This window comes from Amia ocellicauda, chromosome 3 (genome assembly GCF_036373705.1).
Source record: "Amia ocellicauda isolate fAmiCal2 chromosome 3, fAmiCal2.hap1, whole genome shotgun sequence".
Taxonomy (NCBI): Eukaryota; Metazoa; Chordata; class Actinopteri; order Amiiformes; family Amiidae; genus Amia; species Amia ocellicauda.
Genome location: NC_089852.1, coordinates 29,316,851 through 29,341,610, shown reverse-complemented (window position 1 = coordinate 29,341,610; position 24,760 = coordinate 29,316,851). Strand labels below are relative to the sequence as shown.

The 24,760-nt window shown below is 38.3% G+C and overlaps 1 protein-coding gene across 1 annotated transcript in view; it reads left to right on the top strand.

Annotated features, from left to right (window-relative positions):
- The first annotated feature begins 884 nt into the window (after positions 1 to 884).
- The window catches only part of ppp1r1b (protein phosphatase 1, regulatory (inhibitor) subunit 1B), a 39,182-nt gene continuing 15,306 nt past the window's right edge, over positions 885 to 24,760 (top strand). The window contains exon 1 of the mRNA XM_066698929.1: positions 885 to 1,352. Within this exon, the coding sequence (XP_066555026.1) occupies positions 1,242 to 1,352 (111 nt within the window). The 5' untranslated portion in view covers positions 885 to 1,241. The remainder of the gene's footprint in view (positions 1,353 to 24,760) is intronic.

Below are 24,760 nucleotides of genomic sequence, written 5' to 3'. Positions count from 1 at the left end.
CTCATTGGTAACATTCACAGGGTCCTAGTTAGTATCTTTAAGTATGTATTTTGCATCACTTCCTATTTCTGCTAGTTCAGTGTCCACATGCATCGAAGTGATGCGTCATATCTGTGGTTCTTTCTGCAAATATTCTGCGAGATGTTGAGAGAGATACAATTACATTCGTACATCATTGTTTAGAGGGGTAGAGCAGAAACTGAAGTGTTAAGTAATGTATAGTATGAGGTCTCTGCTTGTACGTATTGTTATAAATGCATTTCAAAAGCCGTTTCTAGTCTTTCCCCCCCTTTTGCTGCTCTCAAATCTGACTCTCAAATTCCACTCACTTCCTGCCTCTCTCTCTTCTCTCTCCCCCTCAGTCTACTCCTCTGCACTGTCTTTCTCCTAACCTCTCAGTTGAGAATTAACATAAAACCAATGCCTTTATATGTGTTCATTTTGGTAACTAAAATCAGTGCAAAATCGCACTCGGACCCAGATCTGGTACCTTTATGCTTGACTGACGAGAATTAAAAAGTGTGTTTTCCCTATTATATATAGACCACAGCATGATGTGTTGTATATTTGTGAGTAATACAATTACTAATTTTTGTTGTTTTCCAAGTAGCAAATCACACACACCCACATGTGTATATATATATATACAAATGTCTGTCCATTGGGTGTATAGACTCCTTTTTTCCAAATTGAATGCTTGAATGTACATATATACACATCCTTCTGAATTGCTTAAAAAAGATGTTTCCATTTCCTCTCTCTCTCTCTCTTTCCCATTCCTCCCCCTCCTCTGTCTCTCTCTCTCTCTCTCACTCCTCCCTCTTTCTCTCTGTCCCTCCCTCCCACCCCTTTGCTCTAAGGACGTCCCATTCAGGCTCGTGCAGAGCAGGTTGTGAGAACAGAGAGAGAGAGTGAGAGAGAGAGAGAGAGAGAGAGAGAGAGAGAGAGAGAGAACCAGAGATACAGACTGAAAGAGAGTATTAGAGGAAACTAGCATACATACAGATACAAAGACAGGCAGAGAAAAGAGAGAAATATCAGTAAGGAGAACAGTGAGGGTAGGAGAAGGACAGAGAAGAGAGAGAAAGGGAAAAATCCTTAAAGAGGGACAGAGAGAGAACAAGAGTGAAGGAGATAGACAGACAAAGTTATCTGATCTTCGCCATTGGATTCCCCCCAGTCTTCTGACTTTATCCCAGGACTTCTGCATCTGCCATAGACGGACGGAGACGGACAGAGGAATGGAGCCCCTGCCCACAGCAGAGGTAGTGGAGTCCAAGGAGCGGAAGAAGATCCAGTTTTCTGTGCCAGCAACTGTGGCCAGCCAACTGGATCCACGGCAGGTGGAGATGGTAAGTCTATCCTTCCCTTACAGAAGATGACTGTAGTGTTAGCATGTTACTGTCACGCTGAACTTTTACTAGCATTTGCCTCCTTAAGCATGACTGTGTTCTATGAGTCTCACCTTGTTTAACTGACTTCTGCTGCGATGATCCCAGGGTAAAGTGCTAAGATAGCCATGGTCATGTACAATTATGTCCTTTGATCAGTCTCACAGCCACTGATCCCACACCCTGACCATTTCAGGAATAATATAGGATTATCAAACTGTGCTGGTAGGGAATTTCTAATTTCTTTCTTTCTCTTTTTCTGTGTCGATTTTTGCTGCGATGGGCTTTGTGTTTTTGTCTGTTTTGCAATAATTTCTAATAGTGTTTCTAAGTGATCTCCCTCTCTCTTTGATCTCTTTTGTGATTTTATCCAATTATCAACATACAAAGTGCTGAGGTGGGGGGTGGAGGTTGGTGTGGGGGTTGCAAAAGTCTCTCTCTGCTTCCATGCCTTTTGCTGAGTATTGCCCCCCCCAGTCCTCCGAGCCCCCAGCAATGTGTGTTTTCAACTCACCTGTAACTCAGCAGGTGATACAACCCATATCAGCATGACAGAGACGGAGGCAGGTGAGGGTTGAGCCCAGCAGACCATAGAGAGGCTGCTGTGGAAGATGGCTCGGGGAATACTGATGTACACTGCAGTTTACAGTGCCTGTCAGACTGGGTCCTGTATTGCCTTCCCCCCTCTCTCTGTGTTATTACACAGTAGAGGCTTTTGCCAGGGTGTAATCTACAGGGCTATACTGGTAAGAGCAGTTCCTTACCAAGATTACTGTTGTAAAGTACAGGGAGGCTGTGCCAGATTCCATCGTAGATCCTCCAATTGTGTCTGTTAATGTTCCTTTTGTGTGGTTATATCTGTCTATATAATATTATTTGAAAGCGAAATTCAGAAAGAGATCTATTTACAATGTTATGCCAGGCTGGCCAAAGCGTTTACACTTCAGGACAGAGCAGAAAGCAAGCAATTTATATCTGAAGTTTCCAGACACTGGAGACAGGCTTAGAGTGTGCACTTTCTCCACTTGCCCTAACAGACTGAGACTGATGTTATGCAGAGGGGGTGAATGTGAACACATCACAGTGCACCTACTTCAGGGTGGTAATTGGGCAGAGAGAGGAGAGAAGGGCAGAGCTTTGTGGGGCATCAAAAGAAAGGGTGAGGTTTGTTCATAAATACACCCTCTTTGAACACCACGCACTCTAGTGTCTGAATGACCTTGTAACAAGCACGCATTGTATGACAATCTGGAGTTATCAAGTTGCTTTTTAATAGTGTGCATTGATATTTCTCTAAATCTACATTGTTCCTTATTTATCTCAAGGCAGCAATACAGTATAGTGTTTTAATATAAATGTGTATAAACAAACAAACAAAATATCTTGAAAATCATTGTTACTTTTATTGCTGTTGCCTCAGTAATATTGATAGTTCCCACCTTCTGTTGGTGAAAACCACATTATTCAATCGCTGGCGGAATTATTTAAATTGAAGGACAATCTCAAAAACTGTCTCCCAGTGTCCAGATATTAAGGGGTCAGATGTTATTGGCAGAGTCATCTTTCTCCTCGTATTTTTAAATTATTTTCCAGGAAAACAGCCTGCTGACAACATCCTTTTTTATCAATGAGTTTCAATAGAAAGTCAGCACTCAGAAGTGTTTTTTTGTCTCACCGGCAGTTTGTGTGAACGAAAAGGAAGGACAGACCGTGTGTATGTGTGAGACTTGGTTGCAAAACTATTTTCTGAAGAAACAGATCTTGTGAAAGTTTAGACACATGCGTTACTACTCTAGATGATATCTCCAACCCTAAGATCAACACTTGTAGGTGTACTAATACAGTGGTTGAATGATTTGAACATGCTTCTCTGAGCTTTGCTATGCATTGTGTACTAGGCTATTGTGCTTAACCTGTGTATTATTGAGACACATCATTCAGGCTTTAAGGATCCAGTACAAACAAGAGAAAGGTCTTATAAGAAATGTTGCAATATTTCTACAAACCCCAGTATGGGTTCTGATGATTTGGCTGATATCTTTACACATGCAACAAAGAATTGTCTCTTAGTGCTGAGTTTACATATTATAGATGTTATTGAACTGCCCATATAGAATAACCATATTTGAAATAAATAGCCCATATTTATTAGTCAGTTATGGAAATACAAATACATATATAAATATACTTAAAATACCACAAAATTGGCCGGTTATTGGTATATGAAACAATTATAAAAATATATGGCCACATAATAAAATAATATATTGGTACATAAAACAAAAATCTATATCGAAAATGCATTTTAAAATATTCATCCATCCATATATACATACATACATTTTAAAAACAAAAAACAAATATTTTTTATATTACAAATAATATATGTATGCACACTAAACATGTGAATATGAATATGAATTGAGAATTTACAATATATTTTAAATATAGTAACCTTATGTAAAAATGTATTCTATGTGTATCAGGTAACTTAAATGCAAGTTCTGACAAAATAATCCAGTAATAAATACATATGCAGTAAAAATGAAAGATTTCACATATTCAAATTTGAAAAATACATTAATTTCAACCACTTTATTTGAGAAATATTCCTGCACAAAGGAACGCATTGCCAAGACAACCAGGAATGATGAGCTATATAATGAAAAAGAGATGTGATGCCTGGTTTATATAATGACACTCCAAAGGTATAGCCTTAATTAGTTCAAGCAATTACAGAAGAGTATAGTAAAGTCACAGAAAAAAACATGACTACAAAGGCCTGAGCTATATATACACTCACCTAAAGGATTATTAGGAACACCTGTTCAATTTCTCATTAATGCAATTATCTAACCAACCAATCACATGGCAGTTGCTTCAATGCATTTAGGGGTGTGGTCCTGGTCAAGACAATCTCCTGAACTCCAAACTGAATGTCTGAATGGGAAAGAAAGGTGATTTAAGCAATTTTGAGCGTGGCATGGTTGTTGGTGCCAGACGGGCCGGTCTGAGTATTTCACAATCTGCTCAGTTACTGGGATTTTCACGCACAACCATTTCTAGGGTTTACAAAGAATGGTGTGAAAAGGGAAAAACATCCAGTATGCGGCAGTCCTGTGGGTGAAAATGCCTTGTTGATGCTAGAGGTCAGAGGAGAATGGGCCGACTGATTCAAGCTGATAGAAGAGCAACTTTGACTGAAATAACCACTCGTTACAACCGAGGTATGCAGCAAAGCATTTGTGAAGCCACAACACGTACAACCTTGAGGCGGATGGGCTACAACAGCAGAAGACCCCACCGGGTACCACTCATCTCCACTACAAATAGGAAAAAGAGGCTACAATTTGCACAAGCTCACCAAAATTGGACAGTTGAAGACTGGAAAAATGTTGCCTGGTCTGATGAGTCTCGATTTCTGTTGAGACATTCAGATGGTAGAGTCAGAATTTGGCGTAAACAGAATGAGAACATGGATCCATCATGCCTTGTTACCACTGTGCAGGCTGGTGGTGGTGGCGTAATGGTGTGGGGGATGTTTTCTTGGCACACTTTAGGCCCCTTAGTGCCAATTGGGCATCGTTTAAATGCCACGGCCTACCTGAGCATTGTTTCTGACCATGTCCATCCCTTTATGACCACCATGTACCCATCCTCTGATGGCTACTTCCAGCAGGATAATGCACCATGTCACAAAGGTCGAATCATTTCTAATTGGTTTCTTGAACATGACAATGAGTTCACTGTACTAAACTGGTCCCCACAGTCACCAGATCTCAACCCAATAGAGTATCTTTGGGATGTGGTGGAACGGGAGCTTCGTGCCCTGGATGTGCATCCCACAAATCTCCATCAACTGCAAGACGCTATCCTATCAATATGGGCCAACATTTCTAAAGAATGCTTTCAGCACCTTGTTGAATCAATGCCACGTAGAATTAAGGCAGTTCTGAAGGCGAAAGGGGGTCAAACACAGTATTAGTATGGTGTTCCTAATAATCCTTTAGGTGAGTGTAGATTAATAGCTTGTTACAGATCAACATATATAGAATGATATAATATAGTGTACATGATATTTAGTATATCCAACATAGCTATGCAATATTAAAAGAAAGCACCTAAATTGATGAAAAGCATTTTTGTTCATATATTGTATATTATAATTATTTAATTATATGGCATCATAATGGTGTATTTAATTAAGTGAAAAAATACATGAGCAATAAAATAAATTAATTATATATCTATCAAATATATTAAACTATATTACAATATATATTTAAATATATTATAAGTATATGGTTCTTCTGTATGGGGTGCATCAATACAGGTGGAGATTAAGTTAATGCATACTCCCTGCAACCCATTTAATATGAATTTATCTGGGGGTGCTTAGTTACACTGGAATTACCAGTACATATTATAAAGTGTTATGACACTGTTCCTGGCCAGGTGAGAGGGGACTGTGTCGTGCACTATGCACACACTATACAACAGGCTGACCCACTCAGGAGCCCGCAGACCTTTATTTGTTTATATTTCCATGGATGTGAATGTATTCATTTGAGATGATTTAATAATAATATCCATATTCAAGGCTCCCTCAGACCTCGCACCCCCGAGCCATGGCATTATTTGGATTATTGGGTAATCTTGCAGCGATTTCGTGTAGTTAATAATATTAAGAGCCAGAAAGCTCAGGCAGAAGCCCGCAAATGTGAGCAGAAGTGATAACACTAAAAGGGGTTGTTTTCCTATGTATTTTTCTCACCTGAAAAGTTTATAGTTTTTGTTTCTGAGAAACCCCTGTCTGAGAGGTCCCACTTCTCACAGACCCCCAATACTGTTCAAGAGTCACTCCTTGCTCGACCCTCTGTAGGTCTCTATTGCTTCAAGGAAGCCCTTTATTGTCCTCTATTTCAGTGGTTTCTTCCAAAATTATCACATGCAGGTGACTAACTAGTTAATCTATTTTATAAGACACGTGTGCACAGCAGTGGGTGTTTCTCCATCTCTGTAAGGTCAAAAGGACTGCAGGCTGCTAATGTGTCATTGCTTTGTTTGACTGGAGTGGTGAATCAGAACTTTTTTTCTTCAAGAAAAAAATGACAATAAATAGCGTTAAAGAAAAGTACCACTACATCTGCAGCTGTTTAATTGTGCTGTAATGTTTTAGTGAGTACACAAGAAAGTGAGAATGATCAGAGATATGAGATATGTATGTGTTTTATACTATTACCTATTTCATATTATTGACTCACTTTGGAGACAGACCAAGTAATAATAATAATAATAATAATAATAATAATAATAATAATAATAATAATAATAATATAATAATAATAATAATAATAATAATAATAATAATAATAATAATAATGTATATTACTGGCTTATTTTCTAAATATAAATGTTTAAACCATCTCAGTATGGTTATTGATTTCACTATTTCTCCTAAACTAATTCCATATTCAAATCCAGATCCAATCCACTACTTTGCAAAAATCATCTCTGCAAAAATCATCTCTGACACCACTTGTGCTATACATCAGACACTTAACAAACAAGCTTTCATTATGGCCTAGATTTAGATTTGTTCAAATGAAGTGGATTGGTCACATGATTTGGCAGGCATGTTGCATTACTCAACACTCTTCCAGGAACTTCTACTACAGAACATTCAGACCCACTGTATCTAAGAAGAAAAGTCCTGTTAAATTAAAAATGCAATAGTTTATTTCTGTGGTATTACTCAGAGTTAAACACTTAATAAATAAATCAACAGCTCAGCTATTGGCAAATAAAAAAATACCCTGTGATAATTCAAGGAATGTGGGGTAATTCTACAACTGGTAAAATAACCATCTTTCATTATTAACAAACAAACAAATAAATTAATTAATGAATTCCTTTTGCATATCATCATGAAATTGCATATTTTAAAGCATGACACATGTCTATGCTTTCAAATATCTGGCAACTTTTAATGTCAGTGTGACTTTGTTTCTGCTTTAAAGTTGTGCTTGAGTTAATGGTTAATACAGAAACAAACACACATACAATAAAAGCATTCTGTAGCTTTTATATTTCAATTGATTCATATTACACATTGATTAATGTGCTTTTGACCTCAACTGGCAACAGGAGAGAACTGTGAAGGAAAATACTTGATACTGCATTCCTTTAATCTTATTAAAAACTAGGCCAACCCACCTGACGATGAAAAATCGAACCCATTGTGGTACAGGTCAGAAGGTCGTGTCCTTTGATGCTTTTGGTACTTTCAGGAAGAGTAAATTTAGCCTCCAAATATACAGATTTATAAGATTATTTTAAAATAGCTGTTCTTTCAAATGTTTGATTATTGGGACTCTACAGGCATCCCATCTGCTTATTTTGATTAAACGATTCTGCTCATTTTTTGGAAGCAAGGGAGCGAGACGATAGAGCAGTACAAACAATATAACTTAAGCTGGAGCAATAAATTATAAGCTATTACGAGCACTGTTATAAATTAGAGCACTAAAATTAGAGTATCTAAATATCTCTGCACAAATTCTACAAACAAATATAAGTAAGGTACAGTAGTCCAAGAAAACCTATGGGAAAACTAGTAACTTGTCTATTGTAGCCATAGAATACATCAGAGCAAGAACACTAATTACAAAAGTAAAAACTCAACACGGGTGAAGCCATACTAAAACTATGCTTAATATTCTAAACCTTTCTTATACAAGGGGAGTTTATCCATTAACTGTACATATATTTCCACTTTTAGACAGTGTATTTGATGGGACCTTCCTCACCTCACAGTAAACTACAGAGGTCCATATTCAGGGAACTATTACCATCATGTTCTTTTTGATACTGAGGGAAAAAAAACACAGAAGTGGATAAGCATCACATAAAGCTTTCATCTTACTAATGTAAGTGTAAACTTTACCGTTAGCTACATTTTATGTAATACTAAAAACAAATTAAATGCATATTTGTAAAAACAATTATGTACCATTTACTTATTTTCTGTCTTAAGAGAGCAGAGTGGTGAACATAAGATGACATAAACGTTTTATAAATATAGGCCTGTCTTTTTCCTTCCTTGAGTGATTTCCTCCTGTGAACATAAGGCCCTGAATGACTAGCTATTAGATATGCTCCATTTTGTGCTTGGTGATTTGTTAGAGCTGTAATATCATTTGCAAGCTAATCATTGTTAATGTCACCCTGTACTTCATTGAGAGGCTGCTCCTGCTGAGCACTGTACAGAATGACTGTACAGGCAAGAAAGGAGGCCCTTCAGTGTGCATACTGGATTTGTGCCCATGCACAGCCTGTGCCATTATCACTGACCTTGGGCTAGTCCAGAAGCACTCCAGATCTCATACGTGATTTATAAACACACACACATAAATGGAAGGATACAATTCTATTTTAGAGTAAATATCCTTATCAAGAGCCTAAGTATATTTAAGTGCGTATTCAGTCTGGAAAAAACATGCCATTAACTCCCTGGCAACAACTATGTCACCCTTTCATTGATTCAGGAGTGAGGACTGTTAGAAATTTAAAGTTTATATTAAATTCATAATATTGTTTTCAGTTTTGGACCATGCTGTCCAGCTGACTGTCATGTCTGTCAATGGCGGATTTAACATGTGTGTTTCGACCTCACTCGAGACAGTAAGCTTGAGTCAAAGATTAAATGCCCTCTGCCTCTCGGGGTTTACATTGTTTTCGTTTATTGCACTTGGGAAGAGCTGCCGTTTACCTGACATCATGCAAATTAAGGACAAAACAGTGAATTAATATGTAAATTAGCTCTATATACAGTTCTTGTTGTGTTTTTGCAGGAAAATCTCAGAAAGGGTGTTTTACATGAATGAGAAGAGTACTCGAGATCTTTATATCACTGAATCCATGGCTGTCATGTGACAATATGTTCAAATTAAACAGTGTACAGCTGAGGCTTGTGCCTTGCATCTGGTTGATTTTGGCCACAAACCTGATTCTGCCGCACATCTTCAGTTAAAAACACTGCATGGAAACTCCCCCAATAATACAGGTGCACTGCATGTTAAAGAGGCTAGTAAAATAGAAGCAATCTGACCTCATTTTAATTTTTAAATTATGATTTTTATTGGCATGGGCTGTCAGAGTCCTTAGACAGTTTTCTCCTGAGAAAATTAACCCTGTTACCTGTTGCATCAGATACACTACTAATATATCTAGCTAGCCAATGCAAATGCTACAGTAATATACAGTTAGGTCCATGAGCATTTGGACAGGACACAATTGTCATCATTTTGTCTCTGTACACCACCACAATGGATTTGAAAGGAAACAATCAAGATGTGCTTTCAGTTTAGACTTTCATCTTTAATTTGAGGGTAGTTACATCCAAATTGGGTGAACTGTGGAGGAATTACACCCATTTTTATATGTGGTCCCACAATTTTAGGGGCTCAAAAGTATTTGGACAAACTAACATGAATTAAATTGTGAGTTTCAATACTTGGTTACAAATCCTTTGCAGTCAATGACTGCCTGAAGTCTGGAACCCATAGACATCACAGATGCTGGGTTTCTTCCCTGGTGATGCTCTTGATTGTTTCCTTTCAAATCCATTGTGGTGGCGTACAGAGCCAAAATGATGACAATTGTGTCACTGTCCAAATATTTATGGACCTAACTGTAGGTTTATATGAACTCTTTAAGCTCCCCATAAAACCTGCAGGGCCAGGCCTATCCAGACCCAGGAAAGATCAGTGCTGAGAAGAGTTTCTCAGAGTTTCAGCTCTAATTTAGCCCTTTGTATTTGGTTTAAAGCTCAATCAGTCCTGTTGTGGACATTTTTTTACAATTACAGCAGATCCAGATTACAGTTAACACCGCACAGCTGTTTCTATAGTTTTTTTTCCTTCTCTTGATTATGGGCTTTTCCGGCGTGGAAATTTACAATTCCCATGGACAGGTGATACTGCACCAGGTACCATAAACAAACCTTGTTTAGAGGATAACAGGCTCCTTGTGTGTTTGGTAAAGAGATGCAGTGTTTAGTAATAATGATGTTCAGATTTTATCGTGGTTAATAGAGCTACAAGTACCATGTAACATCCTGTCCCCAGCAAAGGAGTGCAGAAACACAGTGCTGTCCCTGTACTCAATAACATGTGTGTAATGTAAATACAGATATTTCCTTTGGGTCTGATTTCTTCCTGCCTAATGACGGTTTACACACAGGTCTCATACACAGTAGGTCAGGGTGGGGGCTAATGAGACATAATCCTGGAGGTTCAAGGGAAAGTTCATGTGCTCCTTATTGAATATTTCATTTTCTTACTACAGTCACATTTATTCCTTATATTATTTGCTACCCCTGAGATCTTATTGCTACATGAAGGTCCAGCTGAGTTGTGTTTTGATTTGATTTAAGTGCAAGATTGTGTTTGTATCACATTTTTAATGTATGCATTTAATTAATGTATATATTTAGTTACTTTTTTAACCTCATCTACGCTGCATATTCATGGCAATTATGTCTGAATGGAGTTGTGACTATGGACTGCTGCTAAACGGATTGCACATGTTGGGAATAGTGGGGAAATGGTGTTGCCTGGGCTGGAGAGCTTGTCCTACATTGACGGCCTCTATCGTTCATCCAGGACTTGAAGGAACGCAAAAGTGCAGTCTGTGCACTGTGAAAGAAAACCTCTTAACCTATTTACTGAACATCACATTAAGTTCTATTTTATTTAATTTGATCTAGTTTTATCAGTCCCTTAGAATCATGTTGCTGTTCATAAATAGATACATACTGACATTGGGAGGATTGCTAATATTTCATCCTCAAGAACCCCTCTGGAAAATAATTGTGAACATTACTGTCTAGTCCCTCCAATGTCCACACAGCTCTTATGTCTATATCTTAGTGAGTGAAGATATGGAGGAGAACCCCCACCACCGCACTCTTTTAAATGGATTTGATCTAGACAGAAAATCCCCAGCTACATCTGTGATAACAGTAATCTGTGTTTGGGGGGAGTCCTCCGTAGAGCAAAGATTAGAGAGAGAGAGGTGGGAGGCGACAGTAAACACAGCTATTGGTGCAACTCCCTGTATTAAGTGTCTATTTTTAGATCAGCAAGACCAAGTCCAAAAACACCTTTGAGGCAAAATATATATACACTAGACAGAAAGACAGACAGACAGATAGACAGAGACAAAAATGGTTTGTGCCTCATTTCCATTCCTGCCATGCCTCTTGACTGATTTGCAAGGTCTAAATAAGAAAGAGAAATAAATAGTGGTTACAAACAAACGGCTGTTCGACCCAACATTCTTGCTTTAACATAAGAACAGAATCACATCCATTCTGTGTTTTCTATCTCATGGAATTGGCTTCAACAATATGTCTTGGGAGTTTGTTTCAGACGGCACATATTTGCTGTGGATGGGCAGCGTGGGCAGGTGGGACCTGGCTCGCTGACAGTAGATCTCCACTCAATACCTTCAATACAGCATCACAATTATCTTCTTCTATTTCGTTTCATCTCATTCACAAGGATTAATATGCAGTGCATTCAATCTGCCAAGAAACATAGATAGAAATACAACGTTACCAAGTGCAATGGAAAAAAACAAAAAGAGTTCCCAACTACAACAAGTGGAGTGCAAGAGAAAATGCTGTGAAATACAACATCCAATGGTCACAGCTGGAACTGTGTTCTAGCATCTGAACAGTGAGAGGGGGCGGGTGACACTGATGCAAACATGGTGGTGAGATCGGCTTGGTGGGAGTCAGGGCGATTAGCTTCAGAAGAGGCAGGTCGATTGGCTCTGTGGCTAGCTTGGCATTGATTTTTTGGGGAGAGCCCATTAATGCTGCTGCTCTGTGCCCAGCTGTGCTCTGTAAACATCTTGTCAGAGCACCTGCCAATTGCCAATCAGTTGGGGGGGGGGGGGGGGTTGGCTCTAATATTTCATGCCGCTGGCAAGGGCACATGTCTCTCAGGGGTTAATTGGAACCCCCTGCCACTCCACCTGGCTTCTCTGAAGGAGATGGGGGTCAGGAGTCAATAGAAATGAGCCACATTAGTGCAAATCCATGTCTCCCTTCCTCCCCAGCTCAGCAACATGTGTTCTACGTTGGTGAGCCTGCTGGATTCAGAGAAAATTAAAATGACAGAATATAGGGATGGATTATTGGAGGTACCTTTCACTTAGCACCTGATTAAACAGTTGATTTGACTTCTTATCCTAATTATGACTTCAATTAAGTAACGCACACACACAACAACAGACCACTGATGCTCTGGAGGACTTTAATTACCTAACAAAATTAAAGATAGATTTAATATTTTTCACTTTACAATCATAAAATGGTTTACAATCACCTGTTTGGTCTTTTTTTGGTCACACATGGGTGTCCTTCCTTGGAGAGATCTCTGCTAAAACACTCCCTGTTAATGTAGTTTCCACACACAGGCACTACCCACACAAACACCTCTTTGTGAGCCTGTACTCTTGTAGCTGGAATTCACAGTGAGAGAGATGACAGATAAGTGTGGTTACCTGGGAGTTGAAAGTTGGGTGTCGTCACCTTGAGCCCCTTTGATGGGACAGAAGCGCTCCAGGTGTGCAGCCCTAATAAGAGCCCTGGTTAACATCCAGGTGTGCTACAGGCAGCAGACACACGGTGGCTATTTATTCAGCCAAACCAATCCTTGCATTATTGTGTTTAGGGAGGGGTTATATTTGGGAAGGGGCACAAAAGCCCAGTGTAAAAATCTTATCAGCCTGTTTAAAATTAGCTTTTTTTGTCACAGTGGTGAAACTGGAACCCTTTAGTACCCAACAGCATAAATACTCCAAGGCAAAGTGATGCCCACTAAGTGTCAAAGAAAGTTTTGATTCTCTCCAAAATTACAAGTGCAGCTTTAAAGTTATAAATCCTTTGTTCTCTAGAATGCACATTTTTGGAAGATCAATGAATCATTTGGAGATCCTGACAGGCAAGCAAAATATATTGCATAGTAAGTTGATAGTTTGGATCTGCTAACTTTCCAGCTCTCAGCTTAATGTGATTGAGCATGACTTGTTGATCGTATGGCATTGGAGGAACTGAGATTGAAGCCTGGATCCCTGCAGCAGCCCTCATTGACCCTCATTGTCTGAAAAGGAGGAAGCCTGCAACAGCTTTCCTCTGAGACCCTGAATCTAGTTTAAGATGTCCTTGTGTTTTTTTAATAAGGCAAGTTATTAAGGAGACTCTCCAGAGAGCCTTATCCTTTTCCTACTTGGGTCCTTACCTGTGGGAGAAGACCCACATCCACGTTCTTTTCTGCCATACAGGCCAATGTTTCAGAGAGACAGAAAGAGCCCCCAAAACACCGTGACACCCTGCTTCAAAGTCTTCACAGACAGTGGCACCACACGGCATATCTGATCATGTATTGCGGGAAGGTTAGGAAAGGATAGAAGGACATTTATTATGAAAAGATTGAAAATGTGTGTGTGTGTGTGAGAGACAGAGAGACAGAGAAGAGAGAGAGAGAGAGAGAGAGAGAGAGAGAGAAGAAAATGACAAGCTGACATAATGTCCCTTACTTGAAGGCTTTGGATATTTAAAGATATAAGACTCCAATGGTCTTTTGGGTCAGCTGTGTTATTTTCAGTCAATGACCTTAGTCTTCATCATGACCTTTCCATTTTCTGTCCATTTTCAATATCCGCTTCATCCAGCACAGGGTCATGGTGAGACAAACCCTAACCTGGCAGACAGGGCACAAGGCAGGGTAGACAAAGCATGTATTGTTACATAATAGTCATTTATAAAATAAATAGGATAAGAAACCATGATACAATGATACAATCTGTTCATGAAATCTCGACAGTCTTGGATTTCAAGATCGACGGATCTGAAGGTCACGCTGTCATATTGTGTTGCTGTTTTGAATAACTTCCACATTCAAGCATTAAAACACAATCCTGTTTGCTAAAAGGTGCCTCACCCTGTCTTCTTCAGTGTCATAGTAGTGTATTGCCTTGCAGAAGACCATCTGACCATCCACAAAGTTGCTATCTGAGTCATGCATAACACAATGGGGCTCTCGGTATTCTGTGCTGAATATCATTCACAATACATCCCTTTATGTGCAGGTAGAGGAAAGGAAATGTGTAGTTCACCAAACACTGTAGTCTTAAAATACATACAGATGCACAAATGTTTGGAATACAGAAAACATTTAAAATATGGTTATAATGTATCCTACCGTATCTGTATAGTTTAAGTACCATGAATGTATAAATAAACTTGTACCTATTTTTAGAATATGACCTATTCCTCATAGCTAACTAATTCAGGCTAATCAGATGTTAGACATATTCAATTAACAGGATAATTGAAGTCATGCTATCTCCGTTACTTGACAGTAAATAGTGGCTAAAATGATCTCGTTAACTCGATTCCGACTTAAGAAATCAGGGAGACTGGCAGAGCACTGAAACAATGAGCTGCACGACAGATGACGTCAAAACAGAGAGCCGTGTTTTTCAGCTTGACTGAGCAAGACCTTTTCATGGAAAGGTTTGAGGAATATAAAGACATTATCACACCTAAATCCAACACTGCTACTGCTGCTGCCAAGTCCAGAGAGGAAGTATGGCCTTAAACTAACAAAATTGCAGATAGGCCTAAACTACTTGCATAAGTGAATTTAATTTAATTTTTGTATTATTACACAGGCCATGTATTTACCCCAATATAATAATTTTACACACATTGTACTACTTAATCTATCTGATATAAGTTGTTTATTTCACCTTCTTCACAAAATTAGCAGGAAATGATTGGGTATTTCTCTTTCCCGTACATGTAGTAAAAATCTTATGGGCATTAAACAGACTTGGATGCAGGTTCAAGTGACGTACCGTATAAGAACTTTATTCAAAGTGACAAGTGTCCTTGCAAGAGCCACTATGGGATCCTGGTGCTGGTTCTGGGTATGGAGTCATGAAGAAGGGTCTAAATAGTAGTTGTTTCTATCTCTAAGTAGGATCCTATCATAATGGCATGAGATGAACACTGTTAGATCACTTCATAAAACAAAAATTTAAGCAATGATTTCTGACAAATAAGATTATTTCCTACACCTTCCTCAAATTCTGGGCACAATGTAGACTCTCTGAATATTCTTGAGTCATGGACAGAACCTGGCCACTTGGCTTCAATGTTTGAAATGAGGCAGGTGGATTCACAGATCATCTGAAAATAATTGAGGTCAGGGCATGGATGTTGTACAGTATTATCCAAAGTCTGATACCCTGCTCTCTAGCACTGACATTGTATAATTGTCAATACAATTTTGCATTTTTTGCATCAGTTGCTGAATTGTAGCTCATTTTTATTTTCATGTAAGTGATCAAGTCATAAGCACCTGTACATTAATGCTGTGAAATGATTTCCTGTTCACAAAATCTGCCTCATTTGGTCCTGAGGCTGCCTTGATGGGGATCAGACTGCAGCCCACAGCACTAAAGTTGTTGCAGAACTCAGCATAACAATGTAGCCTACTTAATAAATACAATTATAATGGGATTAGCTATTAATTACATTGCATTTAACCTAGTAACAGCAGCTTTGCTGATATTTTCAGCATCGCCAACTGAGTAAAGGAATGCACTAGGAGAAAAAAATCACAGCTCTAAGCAAGTAGTCTGTGTTACTGTCAAAGCACGGCTGTGCTGGGTGGTGTGGGCAATGTATGGCTCAAGTAGATTGATTAGGTAAATTATAGCTTGCTGTCCGAATCTATAGGGCTGAAATTGAAAAACACATTAATGATGCAAATGATCTTGGCGATCTCTCAGTACTCATTCCCTAAGAAAAACAATTCAGATTGCTTCTTGATCTATGGGATGTCTGAGGAAGGCGTTGCCATTTTAGAGGGCTGTGTCAAGTGCTTTTATTGAGTAAAATTATGAATTTGTATGCACAGATCCACCTAATTTTGAGTTGGCCTGCACTAGAGCAAGTTTAAGATTAAGGATGTGTTGCTATGGTAACTTACTCAGCTGGACTGTAAGCTTGAATCAAGGATTGGAAAAAGCCAGATTCTGTCACGTAGTCCTGAGAGCTATCTGGCTAATTCAGTTAACTAATTCAGTTAGTCAGCTACAAGCAACAGGGCCCTGATTTTGCTATACGGGCAATGTTTATTTAAACAAAACATTACACAAAGCTTCTATGAGAACCACACCATTAAAAATGTTAACAAAAACTTTTATAGACAATAATCCTGGCAAGGGACACGTAGGGCCGGGAAGGGGTGATTCCAGTATATATTTTTAAACGTTTGGGTTGCCAGCTAGAGAACTAGCCAGGCTGGGGTGGCAGAGCTTTCTGGTGGGGGGGGCGGCTGCCATGTTCTAAAAATTAGTATAGCTATGAAAATAGTATAAATAATAAACTGAAAATAAACTCCATTTTTAATTATTTATTTTTTTGTCATGAGTAGGTTATTATTTTAACAACTCTGCATTGACATTTTTACCACAACAGTTGACAACTTGATTCTTGTAGAATAATTTGATTGATCTTATTACATAGCCTGATCCGGTCTCAGATGAGTTTTTGAGTCTTCAGAGTCTTCTTGTCTTCCAAGACAAGGCCGAGACTTGAGTAGGCCTACTACAGCACTGGTTCACTTTCAGGCTGTCCCTGTTATGAGGTCCAGATGTATTCTGGGAGCTGTAGTCACTCAGTACACCTAAAGGGAAATAAACTGTACATGATCGATGCAGGAGTCAATGTATATGCCGTGAACCACTCACCCCTACACTCCAGTACAATCCTCAGGGTGTAATTATTCATGCCATATCACAATGGAATCTAAACCACTCTGTCCCGGATTGTTGCATTTGCACTTGTTTTAAACAACAGCAAGAGTTCTTCTCATTGGAAGAGAGTGAGCATGCATACATTGAAGAAAATATATCCTGTGGCAGTGCAACAACACATCAACAAATGCTGTCATTTAAAAATGCCCTTTTCAAGTGTGATGTCATTGTCTTGGTTGTTGTTGCTCTGTGGATGGATTATGTGTGGTTCACTTACAATACATGCAAGCAAAATAGTTCACACAGCCAAGACATTAAACTCTTCAGACTTGGCCATAGTTTTTAATTCAGTACAATCAGACTGTGAGGGGATGAGGATCTACACTTTGCAATTTGTGTGCTTGGTGTGCTGTTTTTCAAATCAGAGAGAAACTATATTACCAATAGAAAAGGCTTTTAGAACACCATGGCTTACAAAAGCTGGGATATGCAAATAACACAAAGCAGTATAAATACACAAAGTTGTAAAACTATGAAGAATCAGAGAACAGATTAAATGCAGTTGTGTGTAGATGAACCAATTGAAGTTTTAGACAGATGAAGACATAATGGAGCTCACATTGTTTAGACATAATGTCCAGCATCGTCATGAGTAAATGGCTGTTGTTTTGTTAAAGAATACATGTTTGACATAAATGTGCAAAATGTAATAGGCTAGTTAATCGCATGTTTTATTATCTTTACTTTCCCAAGGATCACACAACTAAACTCTCCATTATGGTTGTCAGCCAGTGATTTATCCTGTGGAGAATGCTTTCATAACAGCACGGGGTAGTCTGTACTAGACTGCCCTTGACTTTAATGGGGTGCTTCATTATACCAACACCCAGGGACAGCCCATCTCCCGTGTAGAGAACTGGGAGGTCCCTGAGTGGAGAGCAGGGGGAAAGGGCACTACAGGCTGGGATACAGTCTTAGAGAATCAATTAACACAGTTCCCCAACAAACTCCATGACTGATTAATGGGTCATGAGAGTCGAGGAGAGCTGAGAGTTGCTTCCTCGCTCAACTGAGAGTCCAAATCACTCTGCAGGAGCACACCGACTCCTTGCACAGAGAGGCAGGGGAAAAAAGAAAAGGCCTAAAAATTGAAACCATAAAAAAATAATGATTCCATGGGAACATTCAACTTAAAATTCCCTAAGAATCTCTGTACTGAATGCTGCTTTTCATTGTTTTACAGGAAATACAAGTAGGTGAAGTTTGGTGTGTATTACATCCCAATGTGCCATGCCCTGCAAAGATAAGATAACGCATTAAATGTATATAACTCAAATAGAAAAAACATTAAATGAGATGCTCAGTTTCCTTTGGCTGAACTCAGATGTTTTATAGATTCCATACCTTATTTGCAAGGTTTCTGAACAAGGACTTTTCAATACAATCAATGTTCAGACCACTGTATTGTTTATAGCCAAGATGCAGTTGTTAAGCAAGTACAATAATAATACAATAAGTAAAAACTGCTGCTTCTCTTCTCATCACAAATCTCTTTAACTATATATCAAGGGGAAAGTTATGTATAATAATTGACTATGCACTTTAAGCGCTTTGATAAAATAATATAAAACGAGTTTGTCAAATCAAACAAACAATGTGTAAACTTAATATATGTATATACTTATTTTGTTAAAATGTATTTATTTGTTTTTAAAGGGATGCAGTTTACATTCTGTTTCAGACACATAGTCACAAAACCTGTCCGTGCATACCTCTGTCACAGACACAGACTGTAACTTAATTTGCTTTAATTCAGTTAAACTTAAAATGCTATTACTGAAGAGTAGATGGTGGTAAAAGCTATAGGGTTGTGGCAAATTGACTCGACCCTTTAATAAGAAAAACAAATTCTTCCTCACTATCATCCTTCTGAAAGATTCAAATGACTTTTTCTCCCTGTTGCCTTATATCACTGATCAGGAGTTCCCCTGAAGGCTCGATCACTGTGCAGGAGTGAATTTTGGACATGTTTGGAGATGGTTCCCCTATACTTACCTGCATCCCACATGGCTTCATATTTCTTTCCTATGTTCTGTTGAACTTTCACCTTATTTGACTTAAGATTCCCAGACTCCCACTTTTCTTAACTGCACTATTCTGTGATGGTACCATCTTTTCCATAGCAAATATCTGTAGCAGGGGTTTGTTGTCTCTCATAAGCTAATAATTTTCTCTGCTCTTAATTTTTGTTGCCACATGTAATCATAAAATTGACAATTATGCTGTGGAAACGGGCATTAAAGGAGGCATTGTACTGTACTGGAATGTGCCTGTGGTCTGGCCTGTTGCTATGCAAAAAAAGACTTCAAACAAACTAAAGATTTCAGTTCCCTATTTAACTATTTGTAGGTATTTCTAATTTTATCACTCCTCAGCTGCTTCAACTGTCTGCTCATATACTGGTGTTAATAACAGCCTGGACCTTGGAACCAAAGTGCACAGTAATGTCAGATAAAAACAGTGTGTACTCAATGTGTTGCAGGCTTGTTGAGGACTGTATTGATGGCTTGTTATATTTCAGTATATATACACCGAATGCAGAGGTATCACGGGAGTCGAGAGTTGGTGTTAACTTAAATAATATACATTGTGACCTCGTACGAGGAGTAATACATGTCTACATGGCACATACCTGTGACTGAGACAAGCACGCACATCTGCGCTATGTCAAGCAACGGCATAAGAGCTTATAGCCAACAACACTCACTGAAAAGAACCTGAGGGGAAATGCAAGGAGTGCACATAGGAGAGTGAGGAAACCACAAGAGTAAATGAGAGGAGAGGAGAGAACTACAGGACTGAACACATGGCAAACAACACATTTCTGAATGACAAATTCCAACAGAAAACAACTATGAAACAGACACACATAACGACCCTGAAAAATCCTCTCAAATGACTTCACACCATGGCAAACCAGAGTCATGACCTTGTAGTCTGGAGCAGTAGTGTTGTGTTGTGGTGTATGTATGTTAAACCAAAAGGAACCAATTTATGAAATACATTAATCTGATCGTGGGCACATTCTTTAATTCTTATTTTAAAACTATGGTTGTTCTGTTAAACTAGAACATAATGATGATGATTATTTTATATTGAAAGTGCTAAGATTAAAGTGGTAGGATATTGGCACTACATATCTCTCTGATCACATCCATGCTGGGATTGAGATAAAGTAGACAAGTTAAAGTTCAACCTGGATTTAATGGAGAACATGTTGACCTGGAGACGCACTCTGTCACTTGTGGTCACTTGCATCATGAAATCTGTATATTTGTATTCAGGACTATGAATTATTTTATTTTAATGGAAACTAAGGTTATAGGTTTTCCCATATCAGCTTGGTAGCCTGCAAACCCACCCAAAGTATCCCAGGACCCTGAGAGCGAGAAAAAGAGAAAGGGAAGGAGAGAGTGCTGACAACAGAGAGAGAGAGAGAGAGAGAGAGAGAGAGAGAGAGAGAGAGAGAGAGAGAGAGAGCAAGGACTTCTTGATGTTAACTCAAACAAGAGATGCCAGCTTTGCACTCTAATGAGATTTCACAGGAAATACAGCACAGCTTGCCCAGAGAGAATCTAAAGAGAAAGGGGGTAGGGGTTAGAGAAATACAGAGGGGGAGAAAGAAATGAGGAAGAGAATGAAAATAAAAAAATGTGTTAGGGACATTTTGATGTAGAGATAGAGCTAGGGAAAGTAAAGTAAGTGATGGAACAATTGAGGCATAGTGAGAGAGAGAGAGAGAGAGAGAGAGAGAGAGAGAGAGAGAGAGAGAGAGAAAGCAGAAAACTGCTTGGGGGAGAGAAACAGGGAAAAGAAAATTCACACACACACTCCTTATCTCTCCTTCCTTCTCCATTTCTCTCTCAGTTGACCTTACTGACTAATGAGGAAAGGATACAATTATATGGGTTTGGGTCATGTAACATTTAAAGTTGTTAGACGTGAAACTAGAATAATGTAGGAAACACAAATATTTAAAAAGGTATGAAGCACTGAATGCCTTTTCATTTCATGCACTCAATTGGTATTTAAATAACATGGAGATAAACAAAGTGAACTTGAAGACCTTAAAAACCCTGCTAGCTTGTTACCTGCTCTTATAATTCTAATTAATCAGACATTATATTAAATAGACATAAGATAATGTAGTCAATTTAAATAGGATTCCCCAACAAGCACAAAAGAAAACAATATTTTTTGGCGTTTTCTTTATCAATCAAAGGTGTTACATGAAAGTCTAAAATCTCCTTTGAAAAACAGTTTATGATTGTTTTAATCCTCCTTGAACTGTGCTTGTAATCCTCCATAAAAAGCAATATTACCACTAAACAACAGCCAAAAAATGTAAATGATGACCATAAAGAACAGTATAAACAAAAGTGCATGTATATGCAATTCTTAGAAAAACAAAGGATTGGGGGATCAGTGGTACAGTAGTTGTGGTCTATCACAGCTCTTGGTTTCTGGGTGGGATTATGGTCTTGGGTGTCTGCTTAAGTGGAGTTTGCATGTTCTCTCATAGCTGTGTGGGTTTCTACCAGGTGTTCGTGTTCCTAAATCCGAAAGTCATGCTGCTTAGGTTGATTGGCAGGTCTAAATTGCCCCGTGTGTGTGTGTGTGTGTGTGTATGTATGTATGTTGGTGTTGCCTGGCAGTTGACTGGCGTCCCATCCAGGGTTTACCATGCCTGTGTCTGCCAAGTTAGGTCCCAGCTCACCATGGGGACAAAAGACAATACGCCAGGATGGAACCAAACCAATGACCTTTAGCATAATTATCTATATAGTGACTTTGAATTTGTTTTTGGGCAGGATTTCTTACTACACAATTATGTGAAGTCGAGACAAGATTTACAGTGTGAGATGGATGTGGGGTCGTCTTTCAATCCAGCTGCTGACAACCCTCCTTCCTTTAGGCAGGTGCTGGGTGTGAATTAAACTGAAAGGAATGGGAGAGGTGGGTAGGTGTGGAATCTGAACATTTTTATTGAAGGTGGGGGGAGAGAGAGACAGAGAGAGACTATGAAAGAAAGATAAGTAGATGACAGAGACAGAAAGTGTTGTATGTTGAGAGTAAAATGGATAGAGAACAGGAATGAGAAAGTGAGGGAGAGAAAGAGAGGGTGAGAGGAATGCAGAGGTGAGAAAAAGAAAAAGACAGTAAGAATATCTATAATATCTATGATATGCAATATCTATATTCTGTACAGTTTGTACTAATTTCATCACTTGCAGAAAACACATATTTTCCTAGAATTCATCAATTGTGATCAATTTCCCATTTTATAGACTTCAAATATCCTCAAAATTCCTACATCAATCCAGCTGATCAGTATATTTGATTTTTGTTCATAATAATTCATGGATTATTCCAAATTGACATCTAGCAAACTGAATAGAGGCATTTTATATTTATTTTCAATATATCTTAGAGATTTTCAGGAAGCTGAGATTGTAGGGTGATCTTTCAAGTGAGATGGAAGCAAACAATATGGTAGTAAAGATTTGATTCCATCTGTGACACATGCTGTATGATTGTCTAGTACCGTATGCTGTATGATACCATAGAAAGTTAGCAAAAAATTGAATTTCCCACTCCCTCTAGGCAACATTTTTTTATCTGGAGACATTCTAGGTTTTTTAGTGTTCCGTAGAAATGTAGAAATACATTTTCATATTTGTTTGAAGAAAATAACAAATGTATCAGGCAAGAAACTCAATATGTAATTGATTTTGGGAGCTACTGTCATTTTAATGATTTCAGTTTTTGTTTTGAATGTGAGAAATCGGGAGACTATCGCATCAAATAATTTTGTTTGTATTGATGTGATTTTGATGTACCATGAATTCTAAGTCTTTTGAAAAGAAAACACCAAGATATTTTAAACCTTTACTTGCCAGGATAAAATTTAAATTATCTATTAATTCTTTAGTACAGAGGGATATTAATAGGGACATCTCAGATCTGTTGCAATTTATTTTAAACCCAGAGACATATGTTTATTGATTCATTAATTCTAGAAGAGATGGATTATTCATGATTCAGGACTATTAACAATAAAAAGAATGTCATCTGCATATGCCATCTTATGCTGTTGACTTCTTATTTTGACTCCCTTAATCCCAGGATGTAAATGACATCTGCCAAGGGTCCTAATGCTAGGACAAATAATAAAGTTGAAAGATTAATTAAAGACATTTAATTTATGAAGGTTTTGAAGTGCATTAATCATGCTTTTGTATGTTGTAATTCATCATCTTTAAATATTTTATATTTAGTTTAGTCAAGCATTTGAGCAATTTCAAGAAACATCCATGGGGCTAGGGAGAAACAAAGTCTTGAGAGCATTAAATAATTTACATTACATGACCTTTTCAACAGCTGCATTACTAGGTACACATCTAGAATAAGGCCTATTCACAAATACAGTGCCACACAACACATTTTTACAGTTCAATTTTCTTGGGGAATCTAAATACATGAGCTAAGATAGGTGCATGTGGTTTTCAGCCCCAAAGTGTCTATGGGGTAGACCAAATCAAAACAGTTCCAATTTTGCAACTTACAATTAGGTCGGGGCGATAAATCGATATCAGTAATTATCGCGGTAATTTATTCTCTCGATAACGATATAAATACGTTTAGATTAATTTTCGATAAAGTCGATAATTGGGTACAGCAGTCCAGTTCCCCTCTGTGACGTAGCAGCAGCGCCTGCGCACCGGCCGAGAGGAAGATCACTTGTTGTGGAGGAGCAGCGACTGTGGGTTTGGTTTGTTTCATTTAAAAACAAAGACCGAAAACAACACTACGAGCGACACAGCCTGACGTGGAGACGACTTTTGTGTCTGTTTTATTTTTTGTGCTTTACATGATTGTAAACAGCGTAATAAATACACGTTTCTATTAAGAGATATTAAGAAGAGCTAAACGTGTAGACAACATTATATTCAGACACGCATTACGTTGCTGTAAGAAAACATTTCCATGTGCAACAGTAAAATATTTGCTATTTATTATTATTGTTATTATTGTAATCATCGAGATATGTGCTAGTATATATGTATTTTAAATGGCACAACTTGACTCCCTTTATTACTCTTACTACAGATTTGTAACTGCAAACGACACTTTTTGCCGTATTATTTTCAATGTACTTACCAGACGCCCTTAACCAGGATAAGTTACAGTTAGTTTTCTCATGTAAGAGCCGGGGGGGGGATTGTTTCATTTTCTTCCTTGAATGATTACGTTACTCATCACACTTCCAGTGGGGGCTGAGCCCTGCTTTTTTATGTTCATTCATTCATTCAATTAACTTGTAAATGGACACACATTAACTAAATCGTTCGCCTTCATACTGATTGTCTCTGCGGGGCTGTTACACAAGAGTCGAGTTGTCCACCGTCCAGCTGTTCATACAATATTAATAAAATCGGCTGCTACCGATCCGACTATTATCCTTCAGT